The 17,652-nt window shown below is 38.6% G+C and overlaps 1 protein-coding gene and 1 long non-coding RNA gene across 3 annotated transcripts; one reads left to right on the top strand and one right to left on the bottom strand.

The window, feature by feature from the left end:
* Positions 1 to 741: 741 nt before the first annotated feature.
* Positions 742 to 2,008, bottom strand: LOC129452722 (uncharacterized). Its single transcript, XR_008647223.2, has 3 exons — positions 1,870 to 2,008; positions 1,150 to 1,261; positions 742 to 767 (listed from the first exon to the last, which is right to left on the bottom strand). It is a non-coding gene; the product is annotated as an uncharacterized lncRNA (long non-coding RNA).
* shoc2 (SHOC2 leucine rich repeat scaffold protein) lies at positions 1,935 to 17,568 on the top strand. Of its 2 annotated transcripts, none has more exons than XM_073862129.1 (9): positions 1,935 to 2,071; positions 9,854 to 10,833; positions 11,267 to 11,404; positions 11,729 to 11,865; positions 11,946 to 12,128; positions 12,385 to 12,507; positions 12,672 to 12,809; positions 14,964 to 15,081; positions 15,162 to 17,568. In XM_073862129.1, exons 2-9 carry the CDS (start codon positions 10,194 to 10,196, stop codon positions 15,368 to 15,370), a joined length of 1,686 nt encoding a protein of 561 aa, XP_073718230.1. In that variant the 5' UTR covers positions 1,935 to 2,071; positions 9,854 to 10,193; the 3' UTR covers positions 15,371 to 17,568. The 2 variants fall into 2 exon arrangements, with proteins under 2 accessions (XP_073718230.1, XP_073718229.1); XM_073862128.1 differs by lacking the exon at positions 1,935 to 2,071 and adding an exon at positions 2,709 to 2,909.
* Positions 17,569 to 17,652: the final 84 nt, after the last annotated feature.

Here is a 17,652-nt window from a genome sequence, read left to right as displayed (position 1 = left end):
TGTTGCATGACTGACTACATAAGTGATATGTGCTGATATTAGGTTGTAATGGTAGTGTGCACTTCATTCCCTAGAAGTGTATCCTACTCAGCTTCAAGCTGTTGCTGTTCTCTTAAAGCTAGTTCTTGTTGTTTTATAATCTCCTGGGTTTCCTTCTGCATCTTTTCCAGTTTCTCCAGCGTCACAGATTTCAGAGGTAGAAGCTTGGGTTTGCATAGGACCATGGTGGGCACGTTCTCCATGCAAAGCTGACCTGCAGAAAATGGGAGTACATGTAATTTTGATATGACCTTACTCAGTCACTATTTAAGATCTCAAGGTTATATATTCTCAGAATGGTCTTAACATTATGTCGGATGAGTTTATGCAAATACATAGAAAGAATTAGGTTTAGGTGAAATGATGGGTCATTTTTTGGAAATATATAGCCTAGCTATTGGCAGAGTATTTAAATCTACCAAAAATACATGCACATAACCCTCATATGGTGCATGTTTTAGGATACACAAAGAAGTGGGTGTGCTATGAATGGCTTATGTTTGATAGCTGGCCAGAGTTGTTTTTCAGCTTTTTCTTTATCTTGACAACATGTTGTCTGCGTAAGGGTGAGGTAGGAAAGCTCCACCCTAATGCACTGTTGCACACCTGTGCAAAACAAAGCACCTATAGTTAAAGTCTTTAAAGTTGAAATACTCACCTTGTTTAGGCAGAACCTCTCTAAACATTGATTTGACTTCAGGCATTGTGCTTGGGTATCTGTTAATGTACTGCAAGGACAGGTTTATTATTATGCAGCATAAGACTTTTGGATATTTTTGTGAAACTTACGCAACTGAATTTGACATTTGACCCCAAAACACACAAGACATAAAAGAACATTCATTTGCAATACTTATATGTACTGTTGTGAAATATTCATGTTGCTGAAACAAAATATAATATTCTTTTTACAATTTAAGATTTAATATGACGTATTTCGTGATATTTACGTACGTTGTTTACAATACAAAGAGAGCTTGTCGATTAATAACAACAACCCAAAGGATACACCAGTCCCCTTGCACGATAAGCACCTTGCTATGGGCGTATAGTAATAATAAGCAGTAAATAAATATAAAAACACAAAATATATAGCTGTTAAGGATTTACCGTTTATCGCATCAGCTTGTATTATGTACACTTCCGGTCCAGCTTCTTCTACATGCGTCACTCTCGCGAGACAGGCGAGCCGATGCTGCCGCCTCGTGCCACTGACGTGCTACTAACGTTGTGATAAATTAAAACAGAAAAATAATAATGATATAGATAATTAAACTTTTTTTTTAATCTCCACGTATCGTATTCATATTGCGAGGAAATTCAAACTTATGTTTACATTAAAATGTTAGCAATAGACGTTTACGTCTTCATTTATTTTCACAGAAACTCTACAATATTTTAAATACTGAATGATTTAAGTTCTACTATTATTAATACATTTTAATTCAAATGTGTTGTACTTTTATGTATGCATATGCATAAAATGTTTTAGTATGTTTGCGATAAAATTATATTGGTCACTGAAAATAAGTTTCTGGACATTTGATTTTATGTTTGGTATAAACTGTATTAAATATGAAATCAGTTATCCAACATGAAATTCTTGCCATAAAATGATAAATCTCCTGAAAAATATATCCAGTCAATATTTCACCTGCTCACATTTGAGCATGTCAGTTTGATCAACGAAACCTATTTGTATGTTGTAAATTACAGTCTAGTTGTAAATCATTTAATTTCGCTAATTTAGTCATTATTAAGTAATTACACATTATTGGACGTTTATTACAGCACGTGCAAGCCTGATTTATTTACTCAATTTGTTCTGACCTCTAGAACGCCACTCTCCTTACCGATCGCACCTAGGGCCGTCCAATATTTCCAAAACAAAAATACAAGGGAGCTCCAGCCAGAAGTCTCGTGACGCGTCTGTATGCGTGCGTGTGACGCGCGCTGGGGAGGGGAGCGCGAGCTGCAGCAGCACTGCTGAAAAGGAGGAGGAAACAAGGATGGCGGAGTCACACCTCTGAAGGTAAAGCACTTTTACTGCTGTACGCGGCTCTGAATCATATTACAGCACTTCGGGGTTTATATTCGGCCCGGTAAACGTTCACGCTCGGCGGTCGAGCACGATTGATGCGGCGCTGTGCGCGTTCAGGGGGTTTCAATGCACTCTTTTGTTCAGTCCCGGAATGGCCGCTGATCTCTATGTGTGTGTGTGTGGTTGTGTGTGTGTGTGCGTGTGTGTGTGTGTGTGTGTAAAAAAATATTTTCTTTTTATACATTTTCCATAAGCTAACTAAAATGTTTAGTAAGAATAGGATAAAACAAATAACGTTAAATGCACCGCGAAGGAATATTATAGTTGGGGAACGCGTCTGCGCGTCACCCGGCTGTAAACAAAAGAGTAATTTTGTCCCAAAATGGTCATATAGAGACAGTCAACAAAGCTTTACTGGAACGATTGTTAACATTTTTGACATTCCCAGCGCGTGTTGTCTAATTATAGCGCAGGGATATTTATACTAAAAACAATTAAAGTGAACTACATATGCAGCAATAAAGGAGAAGATAAAACACAAATAAATACACCTTTATCACTGTCAGTTTAACAGACTGAAAAGCACGACTGCTGCCGCGCGTTCACGCACGAGCGAGCGAACACACGCACGCACGCGCACGCACTCGCTGCGGATCGAGCTCTTCCCGCTTCGAGCTCGAGCTGCTACGAATGCCGTTTGGCGGATGACAGTTTGTTTTCCACAGCGGGCCCGTCTGACAAGAAGAGCGGACTTTCACGCCCTTAACTACCGGGATTGTAACAGCTCCTCGTCAATATGAGACCGCTTACTCCGACGTGTTAGCGTTTGGTGAGAATTATAAAGTGACATTTTAGTTTTGTGTTGATTTTTTATGACGGTCTCGCGCAGCGCTAATGCTGTTAGCTTGCTAGCCACAGCTGAAGGGTGGCTAATGCTACCTTAGAGATTTTCTTAACCAGAATGTCTGTTAATAATGTCATATATCACGACGAAGCCAGCGGGCCAAGATGGTTTACACTTGTTTTAATAATAGATGGCGTGTTAGCTGATGTTCGTCTGACAGGTTTGGGGTTTGTGTGGTTTACCAGAATTGTTAGCTTGTTAGTGCAAAACAGACGCTTTGCACCCTTTCACACATCAGATAAGGCTGCTTCTCAAATTCCTTCTGCCTTTAATCGTCTGATTTCACATGTAGATGTGCTTTGAGTAAATAAACTATAGCTTTAGGGGTTTCTGAAGCATAACATACAAAATTTGACATATATACAGTTTTTTCTTTATTGTCATTGACCTATGTAAGTTAGACATTTTATCGATACCTAGATGTGCTAATTGTAACATTATATTTGTTTTTCTCCTTTATGTTATTGTTTGTTAGTGCAGTCAAGACTGAGGGGCAGGCAAAGTCTTTAATCTGATAAAATGTGACATATTTGCTAATATGGATAAATCATGCATTTTTTGTATTGAAGGAATTCTGTAGATTCGTTTGGCTGTTTTTATAAAGCCAACATCCCAGTATACACAGCCCTTCTTGTGGTGTGGTATATCAGAATAAGTCATTTTCAGATCTTCATTCAGAAAGGCAGATTTCACGTGCATCTGATTTCAGGATTTTCGATTGGAAAAAAGATGCATAATTTCTAGAGATGATGTAAGGATGCAAGAAATGTGTGTGCTTAGAAATGAATGCAGTTTTTCTGCAGTCGGTTGCAAGATTAGAAGAAAGTAGTGCAGGATGACCCCTGCCTTACAGTGCTGTTCAGCAGTCTTCGCCCACAACACGCATCCAGAATGGCTTCGGTTTTCTGCATTTAGCTATTTGGATTCTTTTCTGTGCGTTTCATGTTTCTAATAAGAGATAACTGATATAGAAAGTTGGTGACCTTGTCTTTGATGTCCAGGCTAATCTAATGATGAGCATCAAAGTATGGTTTTACATTGATTTCACATTGATTGCAATCTTTTGCATGGTCTTACCCAGTCAGTTTTAATATCAAGATTATATTTTCACAGACTTCAGATGGGTTAGACGGTCACAGTATTTCAAATAATTGTCCAACAATTCGCGTCCCCAAATGATTCTTTTAGTATCTGAAAAATGGGGGAAAATTGACATTGCATTTAGTGCTCTTAGAAGGAAACAGATTTCAACAGAGCACTTATAACAATCAGAAATGGTCTTAGGACTTTGTAAAGGTGCCATAGATTATAAAAACTGTATTTACCTAGGCATAGATGAATAATATGAGTTTTCCACCTCCTTATATAAACCTCATGCAGACTGCTGGAAAACAGGCCAAACTCAACATAACACAAACTGTAATGTAACAGTCGAGATGTACGCCCCAACATAATTACTAATGTAAGCTACTGGCATGAGCCGCAGAGCCAATCAAAGCAGAGCTTAACATTATTCATGACCCTTTAAAATAGGGCAAATATATGTCGTTCAAAAGGACAAATCCTAGGGTTGTATATGGACATGTAAAAATTGTTCTGGATAATTTTTGCTTTTAATGAAGTTACATACTTTGTAAATAATTTAGAACAATTTAACAGATTATTTATTTCCATGCATTATTTGGTACCTGTCTTTAACACCGTGTGAATGTACAAAAGCAGCAGGAATTAAAGAGACCAAACTCTACAATTGGCTGAAACTGATACAGCCACTTAAGTATTTTCCAAAAAAAGGAAAGGGTGGTATTACTGTGCAATAACATGTTAGTTGGTTTGTGCATATGTGTTTAATATCTTTGGCAGTTTGGGCATTGGGATTCTCTGCATTTTCAGTCTCTTGCGCCATGAGAGTTGGTATTATTGACCGAATGCTCTCGGCATGTATATTTATGATGTTCATCAAATACTTTTGCTTTTCACAGGAATACCAGTTTGATGGCAGAATCTGTTAAACACCATCCCGATTTTTCAGCAAAGTCCTTTAAGTGCACAAAAAAAGGATTGAGTAAATGCGTGTATGTCACAGTAAAAGGTTTACTGAATGGGTGATTCTCACAAAATCCAGACTTAGGTGTCCAGCATCATAATTTTTAAAAAGCCCTTGAAGCCAATTTTTTTGTACATATAAGATTAAGGTCTGAACTTAATATAACCATTATTTTTAGAGGATTTAAAAAATATTTCCTATAGAATTATTTACAGTTTTTAGATTATCATTATAAAAAAATTATAATTACCGCAACTGATATTACATTAAATATATGCATTTACAACTTATGTTTCGGTAATGAGAACTAAAAAGTTGTCTAGGTACTATATGACAGACAAAATGTAAACTTTTATCTGGAGAGAAAAATAAGAACTGCTGACCATCTTGAGTGTTACAGTCAATTATGTCCCTTCCAACAATTTTTTTTTTTATGTTAGTGCCTTGAGGGCTTAAACAATGATTGAAAATTTTTGCGGAGGATGAGAAAATTGGAATTGGACACATTTATATTCCTTATTATTGTCTCTACATTTACCAATAATCACCAAATACCACGTTTCTTTACTGTAAATGTTTATAGTATTACATGCACTGAAGCTTTTTCTTTTTTAGATTTTTTAATTATAAATATTTCCATGTCAAAGAACCCAAATCCAGTCATGGACACGTTGCTGTAATGAAAATTTTCATCTTAAATGTGTAAAAACAACAAAATTGGTTTGCATGATGTGATTTGAAATCATGTGTAAAATAGTACATGAAGAGATTTGTAACTGTATGCTTCTTATTTTGATAGCATTTACTTTTATCAAAATGTTTCATGACACCTCATAAGTCTAATTTTGCGAGAATCACCCGAATATGTAAGTATTATTTGTTAAATACCAATGAAATGACTAAATTGATAATTTGTAAAAATTAGGCATTTCAATTGGGGATGCACTAAATGGAAAATTCTTGTCCGAAGCCCAATAAAATGAAACACTCAGCCGAAGGCCGATTACAGATCAACTGAACATGTTTTTTTTCCTATTATTTTGCCAATTTTATCACCATTGCACTAAGGTACAGTTTCAGAATTTCCTTTTTACTATATTTATTTCACATTATTTAACAATGAATTTTTTTTAACATTACAGCAGAAAATATAGGGCCTTTTTACACCGGGTCACTTCTCTGATTGGAAAGCTGATTTGTTAAAACTGTTCCATTTACATTTGGCCAAATAAATGAGTCTTGGCTAATCACATATTAATTTGATCTTCTATTTTCCCGCACAAAATGCAATTACATATTCATTACTTCTTAAGACTAACTTAAAAAACTTGCAACAATGCTTAAGCCCGGAGTATACTCTATATTTTAAGTGTGCACGAACGTACGCGCGAACGTAAACGCGTCATCCGTTTCAAGACATTAAACAAGAAAACTTGTCAGACGCACTTAGAGGGTTTTGCATCTGAGCGCTTCACTTTTCTGTTTTGGGTTCTGTGTGTGTCGAGGTATTGATCTGGTAATATTCGGTCGTTTTACTCTTCGCTTATGCCGGACATGCTCTGCGAAGTCAGTGTTCCTTTTCAAAAGAGACTTTATCAAGTGGCTTTTCTGCAAAATATTGCAGCTTCTGGATTTATGGGGAGCTTATTTAGGGCTGTAAGTTGTGCTGGGCTCTCCTGCATCTAATTTAAAAGAGATAACATAGAATCTAAACTTGACAGTGGTAACATACAGTCCTTTGATTCATATCAGGATATAAAGCCCTCTAGTGGGTTGCTGTAATGTAGCAATTTTAGCATTAAAGTGACCTGTTTACAATGCATTTGAGTCTTTTTGCTTGATTGCATATGGAAAGGTCAGCAGAATCTTCTCTGCTGTGATTTTCTCCAATCCTATTGATTGCTTTATACCCTGTCTATCCTGTCTAATAGGTGGGATGTAACCACTACATAGATTGTACAATTTTAAAGGAACAGTATGTAAGAAATTAATATCAATTAATCATAAAATGGCCCTGGTATGTCAGTAGACATTAAGAAATTATTTTCATTACAAATACTTATATCACTAACAACAGTGGTCTGGCCAGGATATTGTCATTAAAAAAGTGAAGTTGCAGCCCTCAACGGATGTTTATGTTGTCATTTTGTGCATTGGCCACCAGTTGTGTGATTGCAGTACCAGTTTTAGCCACAAGTTTTGTGATTGCAATACCAGTTTTGACCACAATCCTACATATACTGTTCCTTTAAACCGCATTATTCTTTCTGCAACCAATAAAAGTATAGTACGTACTGCTAGGGCTGTCACGGATATGAAATTTGGCTGACGGTTAATTGTTTAATAAATTGTGACGATTATGACTATTAATTGCCTGTTTAGGGCTTTGACGATTCTGACGATAATTTGTTCATTTTATTAATTTGACATTTAATTCTCATAGCTTTTTGTTTGTTCATGAAATAATTTTCACACGTTGTGATTATTTAAATTAAATCTTTTGCAAGGTTTACCTGGCAGTAAAAATGTATACACAACACATATTTAAAGGCGGAGTGCACAATGTTTGAAAGCCAATGTTGATATTTGAAATCACCTAAACAAACAAGCCCTTACCCTAATAGAATCTGGACCTTCTTTTAAAAGACCAGTTCCACACATACACAACCCGGCAAGGATGTCGGTTAGTAGACACGCTCCTTACTGCTGATTGGCTATAAGTGTGTTTTGGTAGTCGGCCCGTCTTCTTTTCCAAACGTTTTTCAAACATTGTGCACTCCGCCTTTAAAAAGTAATTATTTAATGAATATATCTTTCAAAATCTGAAAAAGTATCTGAAAAACAACCGATAATAAAAGTGCAATTTAAAATAATCGGACTATACCAGAAGTCATATTAGTACTGGACCACATGTGTGTAGTGGCTGCAAAAAAAATGTAATTCCTTACAGATCTTTAAGAATAACATCCTTCACTTCCCTAAGATGGAATTGCTGTTTTAGAAATGTATGTTTTACCTGGCAGTTTATACTGCTTATCAAAGTTTTGCATCATTTCTTTGAATGCTGTTTTTTCCACTGTATTAAATGGCTTTTCAATGTGCCATTTGATACTGTCTTATGTATACAGGCGCTGCAGCTCCCCCTTGTGTTTTTAGAGAGATGTGAAATCATTGTGGTGATCTTAAATCATCGCAATGAGGTCAAACAATCGCGATGAGACGATTATTTAATCATTGTGACAGCCCTACTTACAGCTCCAGTTCATCATGTTGAATTCTGTGTTGGATTTTACTTTAAAATCAGCACAGATTTTGTCAATCCTTCATAGACCACTGCCCAACTTGTTAAAGTTCTGTAGGTAACCCAAAGTTTAACACTTAACCTTGTGTGCCGTAAAGTCTCTGGGCACCGTGCCGATGCTTCCATAATTACGACAGCAACTGATTTTTTTATGTACCAGATATTGCTTGTTATATCAGCAGCTTGAGTTTTATCACTTGCAAAATGACAGTGTGGACAGTCAGTCTTAAAGATCAGATCTTTATCAGATTTGTGTGCTGTATGAATAAAGTCATAGAGACTTGGGGCTGGGATGTGGTTGTTTTAGCTTGCAAAGAAACCACCAACAACAGTCTACTCAAGCATCATGCTAGATATAATGTTACATAATGTTGCTTTATTACTAGTAATAGTATTGTACTGAAGCTTGATTCTTTAGCCCTAAAGGTCTTCTGACCTGCGGGATGCCTGAGCTTTGAAGAGCACTCCTAAAGTTATTCCCTGCGGCATTAACCTTTCCCAGGCTGTGTCAGCTTACTTTTGGGAGCTTTTCCATTGGGTGCAGTACGTAGTACCCAATACTTTTTCGTACCACCTCGGGAAAATGTTGGGGGAAAAGTTCAGAAAACTTTACAACTATTAACAGACTGTGTTATGTAGCCATCTATATTTACCAAAATTTGTGAAGTGCTTGGTTTATATGGATGCGCATAGGGTTGTAACGGTATACCGGTATGGCTGTACATCATGATATTAACATGTACGATTATCATATCGTGAAGATTTGCTTATCCATGGTTTTGGAAACCAAAAAGAATAATGAGATCTCATTGCACATATGCAACTTAATAATTTCAAAAATAATATGTATTCCTTGCACTGGCAAATGCAGTAATGCAAAATGCATGAATGCATAAAGCCTACTAGGCCTATATACTAGCTGACAAGAGCAGCTGATCACCTACATAAAAATGTAGTGTAAATTTCGTAATGGCTTGAACACTAGGGCAGTACTTGGGCATGACAGTTTTGGCAAACACCTAGTGGAACCTGTACTGTAGAGAAGAAAGTGATTTTAGTATCAACCTGTTACTGATGTATAGTTTTTTTTTTTGACATCCATACTTTCAAATGATCTCACGTTACTATTTCAATTCAATTTGAAGCTTGTTGACAAATGAGAAGCCTACAAACTCTATATGTCTGATGCATAACAGAAAAAATATGTGGGATTTAATTGTACTTAATTGCCTCAAATGGCCAAAGTGATTTCATGTTTCATCTTTCTGAAATGGCTTGTGGTGTAAACATACAGGAAGGAACTGTATGCTGGTTAGCAGATCAAATGCGGTAATGACGAAATTAGGCCTTCACCATTAGGGAAGCGCTTAAATACATTTTTCACATCCTAAATTTGAAGAATAATTTCATCTCCATTGCTGTAATCCGAGCCATACCGAGGTTATAAATGCTGAGATTTCCTTCTGTACAATGCACGTCCAAACTAAACTTTTTGTCTTTTGTTTGTTTGATTGTTAACAGCCCAAGGATATGAATCCTGGCAACATATCTGTGTACAAGAGCTCTAGCCCAGCTGAGGGAAAGAGTGAACAAGCATGAGGCTGCTGGCCTCCTCGCCACATCGACTACAGCAAACACGCATTTCCCCAATGGAGTTTTAAGCCCTTTAGGAGTACAGACTGTCTCGGCCCACCAACACTAGTGAATGAACACACAGGTATGTATGAGCACAGACAGATATAACAGCCCCTTCCCTTTGGTTCAACACCAGAGCTGCCCCTGAACAACGAACAAAATAGTCGAGAGAGAAAGCGAGAGAGACTGAGGGTCCCATGTGCCATTGGGCTGAGGGGCTTTCGCCATGAGCAGCACTTTGGGCAAAGATAAAGACTCTAAGGAGAGGGAACCCAAAGCCGAAGGGAAATCCAAAACCAAAGGGAAAGATGCCAAAGATGGTAAGAAGGACACAAGCGGCGCTTCGCCCGCCGTGGCCTTCACCTTGGATAGCACGATAAAGCGTCCCAACCCGCCGCCCAGCACCCGCAAAAAATCCAGCAATGCGGAGGTCATCAAGGAGCTGAACAAGTGCCGCGAGGAGAACTCGATGCGTCTGGACCTGTCCAAGAGATCCATCCATCTGTTGCCCTCTTCCATCAAGGAGCTAACCCAGCTAACCGAGCTGTACCTGTACAGCAACAAACTACAGAGTCTCCCGCCAGAGTTGGGCTGTCTGTCAGGGCTGGTGACGCTAGCGCTCAGCGAGAACTCTCTCACCAGCCTGCCCGACTCTCTGGACAACCTAAAGAAGTTGCGTATGCTTGACCTACGACATAACAAACTGCGGGAGATTCCTGCCGTGGTCTACCGCGTCGCCTCTCTCACCACGCTCTACCTGCGCTTTAACCGCATCACCACCGTAGAGAAAGACATCAAGAACCTGTCCAAACTTACCATGCTCAGCATCCGAGAGAACAAGATTAAACAGCTGCCCGCGGAGATCGGTGAGTGACCTGTCGCTTAATACTATAAATTAAATTCGAAATAAGGAATAGGTAACCCAAAGTGATAATTCTGTCATTCACCCTCATGTTGTTGAAACCTGTATGACAGGCAGTTATTAATTTAGCAGAATGGTCACGCTGGCATAAATTATACAATGAAAGACAGTTGGCATGGACGCCAACATAGGACAAAAGGAAAGCACTATAATAATAGTTTGTATGATGCTTTAGTCCTGTTTTTGTGTCAGGCATACATGCAAATGCAATTTGAGAGCCCTAGTTTAAGCAAACTCAAAAGTTCATATGAAAATAAGTAAATATGAAGATTTAGAAGAGTAAACAATGACAAACTTTTCCTTAAACTTTTACAGTGAGTCTGTTTCTGCTGTGTCCAGTAATAAATGAAAAATATAGTTTTTTGGTTATTTTATAGGTGAACTATGTAACCTGATTACGCTGGATGTAGCACACAACCAGTTAGAGCACCTTCCTAAAGAGATCGGCAATTGCACACAGATCACAAACCTCGACCTGCAGCACAATGAACTTCTTGACCTACCTGAGTCTATAGGTAGCTTGGAACTTATTTTACGTTGACAGCTGTTGGACATTTGGATCTAGATCGGTGTTTCCCAGTCCTGGTCCTCGAGTACCCCCTTCCAGCAACTTTTAGAACTCACCACATTTAAAAAACATGAATCAACTAATCAGTCTCCTTTCAGAATGGATAACATGTCACCCTAACAAGCTGTTGAGTAAAATCAGGTGTGTTAGATAAGGAGACATCTATAACTTTCTGGAAGGGGGTACTCGAGGACCAGGATTGAGAAACACTGATCTAGACCATCAGTCATATCTGTAGAGTTTGTGTTCATCACGTTCCTTCACGTTTCAGGTAACCTGTCAAGTATAAACCGGTTGGGCCTGAGGTACAACCGTCTATCCGCAATCCCTCGATCCTTAGCAAAGTGCCGAGAACTGGAGGAGCTTAACCTTGAAAACAACAACATCTCTGTGTTACCAGAGGGGCTTGCCTTGAATTTAAATCTTATATTGTGTGTTCATTCATATCTTTTATGTATAACATCAAATCTGATGCTCCACAGGGGCTTCTCTCAAGCTTGGTCAACCTGACGAGTCTGACGCTGGCACGAAACTGTTTCCAGTCTTATCCAGTGGGCGGCCCTTCCCAGTTCTCCACCATCTACTCTCTCAACATGGAGCACAACCGTATCAACAAAATCCCTTTTGGCATCTTCTCTAGAGCAAAAGTGCTCAGCAAGCTCAACATGAAGGTAAAAGCAAGTTTCTTGAGATCATGTGTCTCCAACTTTGTTTCTGAAGGGCACTTGTCCTGCTGACAGCTCCAGCCCCAAACACACCTGAACCTGCTAATCAAGTTGGTCAGGGCTACCTAAAAATTAGACACAGGTGTGTTTGAGTAAGGTTGGAACTAAAATAAGCAGGACAGGTGCCCTCCAGGAACAGGGAACAGAGTTGGAGACCCACGTTCTAGATTATTATATTATAACCTTTCTTTCAATTTTATAGGACAACCAGCTAACATCTCTTCCACTGGATTTTGGGACGTGGACCAGCATGGTGGAGCTGAACCTGGCAACAAACCAGCTCACCAAGATTCCAGAGGATATCTGCGGCCTTGTGTCTTTAGAGGTGGCGTACTATTCTGTATTGTAAAGGATAACTTGGTATTACAAGACTTTCCGGTTGTTTTGTTTTGTGTGCAAGCTCATTCTTACACGTTCATTCACAACATATTGTCATATAGGGGCTCATGTTGTTCAGGATCATTATTTTAACTCACTGTTTTCTTTTAGGTTCTCATATTGTCCAACAATCTCTTGAAAAAGTTGCCTCATGGGATTGGGAGTTTACGGAAACTACGAGAGCTTGACCTGGAGGAGAACAAACTGGAGTCTCTCCCAAATGAGATTGCCTACCTTAAGGATCTACAGGTAGGACATTTACTGCAGTGCAATCCATAATAATCTGCATCAGTTATCTACATTAGCAGTTTCCTAAGGCAGCATACTGTTGTATAGCTCATAACCGACTGATTTGAAATGCTTTAAAATGCAAAGAGAGCTGCTCACACACCCCACACTATTAGTGCACAAGGCCTAGGTACTCTTGTTTTCAATTTGGTGTCTTTATGCAACATCAAGAATTCAAGCATTGTGAGATCATTGTGGCTAGAATATTGTGAAACAGAACTTATGTATGTTCATGAGGAAGGATTGGATCTGATGTGACTCTGATTTGATTCAGATCTGGAGTGACTCTGATTTGATTCAGATCTGGAGTGACTCTGATTTGATTCAGATCTGGAGTGACCCTGATTTGATTCAGATCTGGAGTGACCCTGATAATATCAGATCTTGAGTGACTCTGGTTTGATACAGATCTGGAGTGACTTTAATTTTATTCAGACCTGGAGTGACTCTGGTTTTATTCAGATCTGGAGTGACTCTTAATTTGATTCAGACCTGGAGTGACTCTGATTAGATTCTGATCTGGAGTGGCTTTTAATAGGATATACATCTGGAGTGACTCTGGTTTGATACATATCTGGAGGGACTCTGATTTGATACAGATCTGGAGTGAGTCTGATAAGATTCTGATCTGGAGTGACTCTGGTTTGATACATATCTGAAGTTACTCTGATAAGATTATAATCTTAAGTGACTCTGATAAGATTCTGATCTGGAGTGACTCTGATAAGATTCTGATCTGGAGTGACTCTGATAAGATTCTGATCTGGAGTGACTGATAAGATTCTGATCTGGAGTGAGACTGGTTTGATACAGATCTGGAGTGACTCTAAGATTCTGATCTGGAGTGACTCTGATTTAAAACAGATCCAGAGTGACCCTGATAAGATTCTGATCTGGAGTGACTCTGATAAGATACAGATCTGGAGTGACTAATAAGATTTTGATCTGGAGTGACTCTGATTTAGAACAGATCCGGAGTGACCCTGATAAGAGTCTGATCTGGAGTGACTCTAATAAGATTCTGATCTGAAGTAAGTCTGATAATATTCTGATCTGGAGTGAGACTGATTTGATACAGATCTGGAGTGACTCTGATAAGATACAGATCTGGAGTGACTCTAATAAGATTCTGATCCGGAGTGACTCTGATAAGATACAGATCTGGAGTGACTCTAATAAGATTCTGATCCGGAGTGACTCTGATTTAAAACAGATCCGGAGTGACCCTGAAAAGATTCAGATCTGGAGTGACTCTAAATGAGATTCTGATCCGGAGTGACTCTGACTTGATACAGATCCGGAGAGACCCTAAGATTCTGATCTGGAGTGACTCTGGTTTGATACATATCTGGAGTGATTCTTAATAAGATTCTGATCTGGAGTGACTCTGGTTTGAGACATATCTGGAGTGATTCTTAATAAGATTCTGATCTTAAGTGACTGATTTGATACAGATCTGAAGTGACTCTGATAAGATTCTGATCTAGAGTCACTCTGATAAGATACAGATCTGGAGTGACTCTTAATAAGATTCAGATCTGGAGTGACTCTTGATAAGATTCAGATCTGGAGTGACTCTTGATAAGATTCAGATCCGGAGTGACCCTGATAAGATTCTGATCTGGAGTGACTCTTTATGAGATTCTGATCCGGAGTGACTCTGATTTGATACAGATCTGGAGTGACCCTGATAAGATTCAGATCTGGAGTGACTCTTGATAAGATTCAGATCTGGAGTGACCCTGATAAGATTCAGATCTGGAGTGACTCTTGATAAGATTCAGATCTGGAGTGACCCTGATAAGATTCTGATCTGGAGTGACTCTTAATAAGATTCAGATCTGGAGTGACTCTTGATAAGATTCAGATCTGGAGTGACTCTTGATAAGATTCAGATCTGGAGTGACTCTTGATAAGATTCAGATCTGGAGTGACCCTGATAAGATTCTGATCTGGAGTGACTCTTCATGAGATTCTGATCCGGAGTGACTCTGATTTGATACAGATCCGGAGTGACCCTGATAAGATTCTGATCTGGACTGAGACCGATTTGATGCTCTGAAACTTACTGTCACATTTCATGTTTTCTTTGCACGTTTCATGTTTTCTTTACAGAAACTTGTGTTGACCAATAATCAGCTGACCACTTTGCCAAGAGGGATCGGTCATTTGACCAACCTGACATACCTGGGCTTGGGAGAGAACCTACTGCAGCACCTACCTGAGGAAATCGGTATGATGTCACTTCTTCCCACAAACACCTTCATGCCTGTATGAAGCTCACCATAGGTTTTGTCTTTTCTCTTACCACAGGTACACTGGAGAACCTTGAGGACCTGTACCTAAACGACAACCCTAACCTGCACAGTCTGCCATTTGAGCTGGCCCTATGCAGTAAGCTGTCCATCATGAGCATAGAGAACTGCCCACTCAGCCACCTCCCACCCCAGATTGTCGCTGGGGGCCCTTCATTCATCATCCAGTTCCTCAAGATGCAGGGACCCTACCGTGCCATGGTCTGAAATGGTCCTGCTCGAGGCTCACACACTGTATAAACAAATCCAAAAAAAGAGGAAAAACAGAATCGCTAGTCGACGTTATCTTCAAAGACATCGACACCATTATATCTTGGACAGGAAACTGCGTAACTTGGTTCCAAATGGAGGAATCCTAGCCAGTTAGGTCCCCTTTACACAGTCGAGTAGAACACAACGTCTAGACTTCTGTTGCCAAAATTAATGATTCATCATTAGTGATTCTGAGAAAAGAGCTCTTAAAATGTTTCAATCATTTTGCCAATTTCTTGAAAGTCATTTATAGGGGTTCTTGGCGCCAGGAAAAACAGTCGTATGCAAAAACAAACCGTTTTTCAACATCATTTTTGAAAAACAACATTTTTGCTGCTGCTGCCGCCATACTGTATGTTAGTTGTTTCTTTGTATTATTTTTCTGTTCGTTTTTATTTTTTTATTTATTTTATTTTTTGTTTAGACAGAAATCTTGTCCCACAACCAAAAGATTTTTATTGTACAGAGGACCTGTTTGGAAGCAGTGAACAAATTTTGTGTTGATTTTTTTTATTATTATTAATATTATAGAAATTGTGCCTATCCAGTGCAGTTGGGTAGTTTGTGTCTGAACATAATTATCCAAGAGGTTTTAATACAAAATGAATGAATTTACTAAAGCATAATTTATTCAGTAATTCCTTATCATTTTGTAATAATCGTTGATTACTTCCTCACTCCCTTTTTTCAACATTCATTCCTCTTTAATGTCAAGCTAAGACACATTGCTACGCCTAAAGTTGCTTAATTCACAGCCAATCGTAACAAGGTGATATAGGAACCAAACAATGCAGCGTAACCGAATCGAGAATTGACAACAAACTAGTGCTGAGTTTGTGAGTTTAAAGGAGTCGGGAGTGTACGTGAAGTCCCTGATCGTTCACTTGTTCGCCATATCTACAGTGTTGTGTCCTATCGGTTTGCATCTACATATCAGGTGCATATCAGGCCCACATTTACTGTGAGGAATGCCAAAACACCCATTCGAAGGATTTCTCGGACCGATTTTGATCTTTACCTACTATTAATATTAATATTTCAGCGTTTTTTTCAGGACACGGACCCTCGATGTGGTCACCAGATTTAGTTTCATTCACCGTCACTCTTATGCTGCTGCTTTTAATGCACTTTGTACTGATATTTGGCATCCACCTCAAGTAAAAGGGTCACGATTTTTCACGTTACCAATTAAACGAATGGATGGGGCATTTTTATTATTATTATTATTTTTTCCAAAGTATTTTATCTTTTATTTTATTGTCTATCCTGTATATTTTATAACAACGAATGAAAACGTTTGCATCAGCAAATTTAAATGTTAACTCATTCTTTTTAAGGCGATAATTCTCTCTTTATTAAATGTTTTGATTTCAACTTTTCTGACTAGTTTGTGTTTCTGTATATTTAAATTTCATATCACAGGTATCCTTTGAAATGGTGCAAATCATCAAGTATTGATTGATAGTAAGACCCATTATGTTTTGATTATACTTTTATTTTAAATGTGGAATCGTTCAAGTAAAAATGTATTTTCTTTTGGTTTAGTATTATATCGAGTGACTGTACATTTACTCCACTTCTATTTTATCAAGCCAAATGTCTTTTGTGTTAATTTTTTCTTTCCCTCACCTTTCGTTTATATCGCTGGCAGCAGTGTAAAGACTCGCGGCTCTCATAGAGGCACTTCACAATAGTGGGGGCACGAAAACGGACACGAATTGCTGCTTTTTATCAACCAGCAGAACCTGTTGCTGCTTTATGGACCTCCTAAAAACGTAATGCTGTAAAAGAACCGACCCGGACGAGATGTTACGGACTGGGCTCCCGGGGACGGTTCTACCAGCACAGACGTTCTGCTACAGATGAAACCCCTCCGGATCTGTTCGGCCAATACGGTGCATATCTGGCGCCTGATGCAGACGCTGAATAATAACTAGAAAATGGAAAAAAACAAACGTTGTAAAAAGGGCTTTCTCTGTTCATGCTTAATTATACACCAGAGGCATTGCATTCCTGGTTTTGTATAAAAGCTTAGAACTGTACATTTTCCTTTTTTTTTGTGCGTGCGTGCGTGAATGTGAGTGCGAGGGAATAGTTAGATGTTAACAAAATGGAATTATTATGTGACAATAAATGCCTTTTGAATACTTCAAGTGAGACGTGCATTAGGGACACGACATTGTGACGTGTTCCATTTACGGTTTTGATTTTATAAAGCATTTATGTGCCATTTATGC

This window comes from Misgurnus anguillicaudatus, chromosome 23, assembly GCF_027580225.2.
Source record: "Misgurnus anguillicaudatus chromosome 23, ASM2758022v2, whole genome shotgun sequence".
Lineage (NCBI taxonomy): Eukaryota > Metazoa > Chordata > Actinopteri > Cypriniformes > Cobitidae > Misgurnus > Misgurnus anguillicaudatus.
The sequence above is the reverse complement of the archived record's forward strand: the minus strand, read 5'-3'. Positions and strand labels throughout refer to the sequence as shown.

Excerpts from the sequence above, each read along its gene's own strand:
- shoc2 (XM_073862129.1), top strand. The coding sequence starts at position 10,194 with ATGAGCAGCACTTTGGGCAAAGATAAAGACTCTAAGGAGAGGGAACCC. Across the intron at positions 11,866-11,945 it reads CTGTGTTACCAGAGGGGCTT|CTCTCAAGCTTGGTCAACCT; the intron begins GCCTTGAATTTA and ends CCACAGGGGCTT. Across the intron at positions 12,508-12,671 it reads GCGGCCTTGTGTCTTTAGAG|GTTCTCATATTGTCCAACAA; the intron begins GTGGCGTACTAT and ends GTTTTCTTTTAG.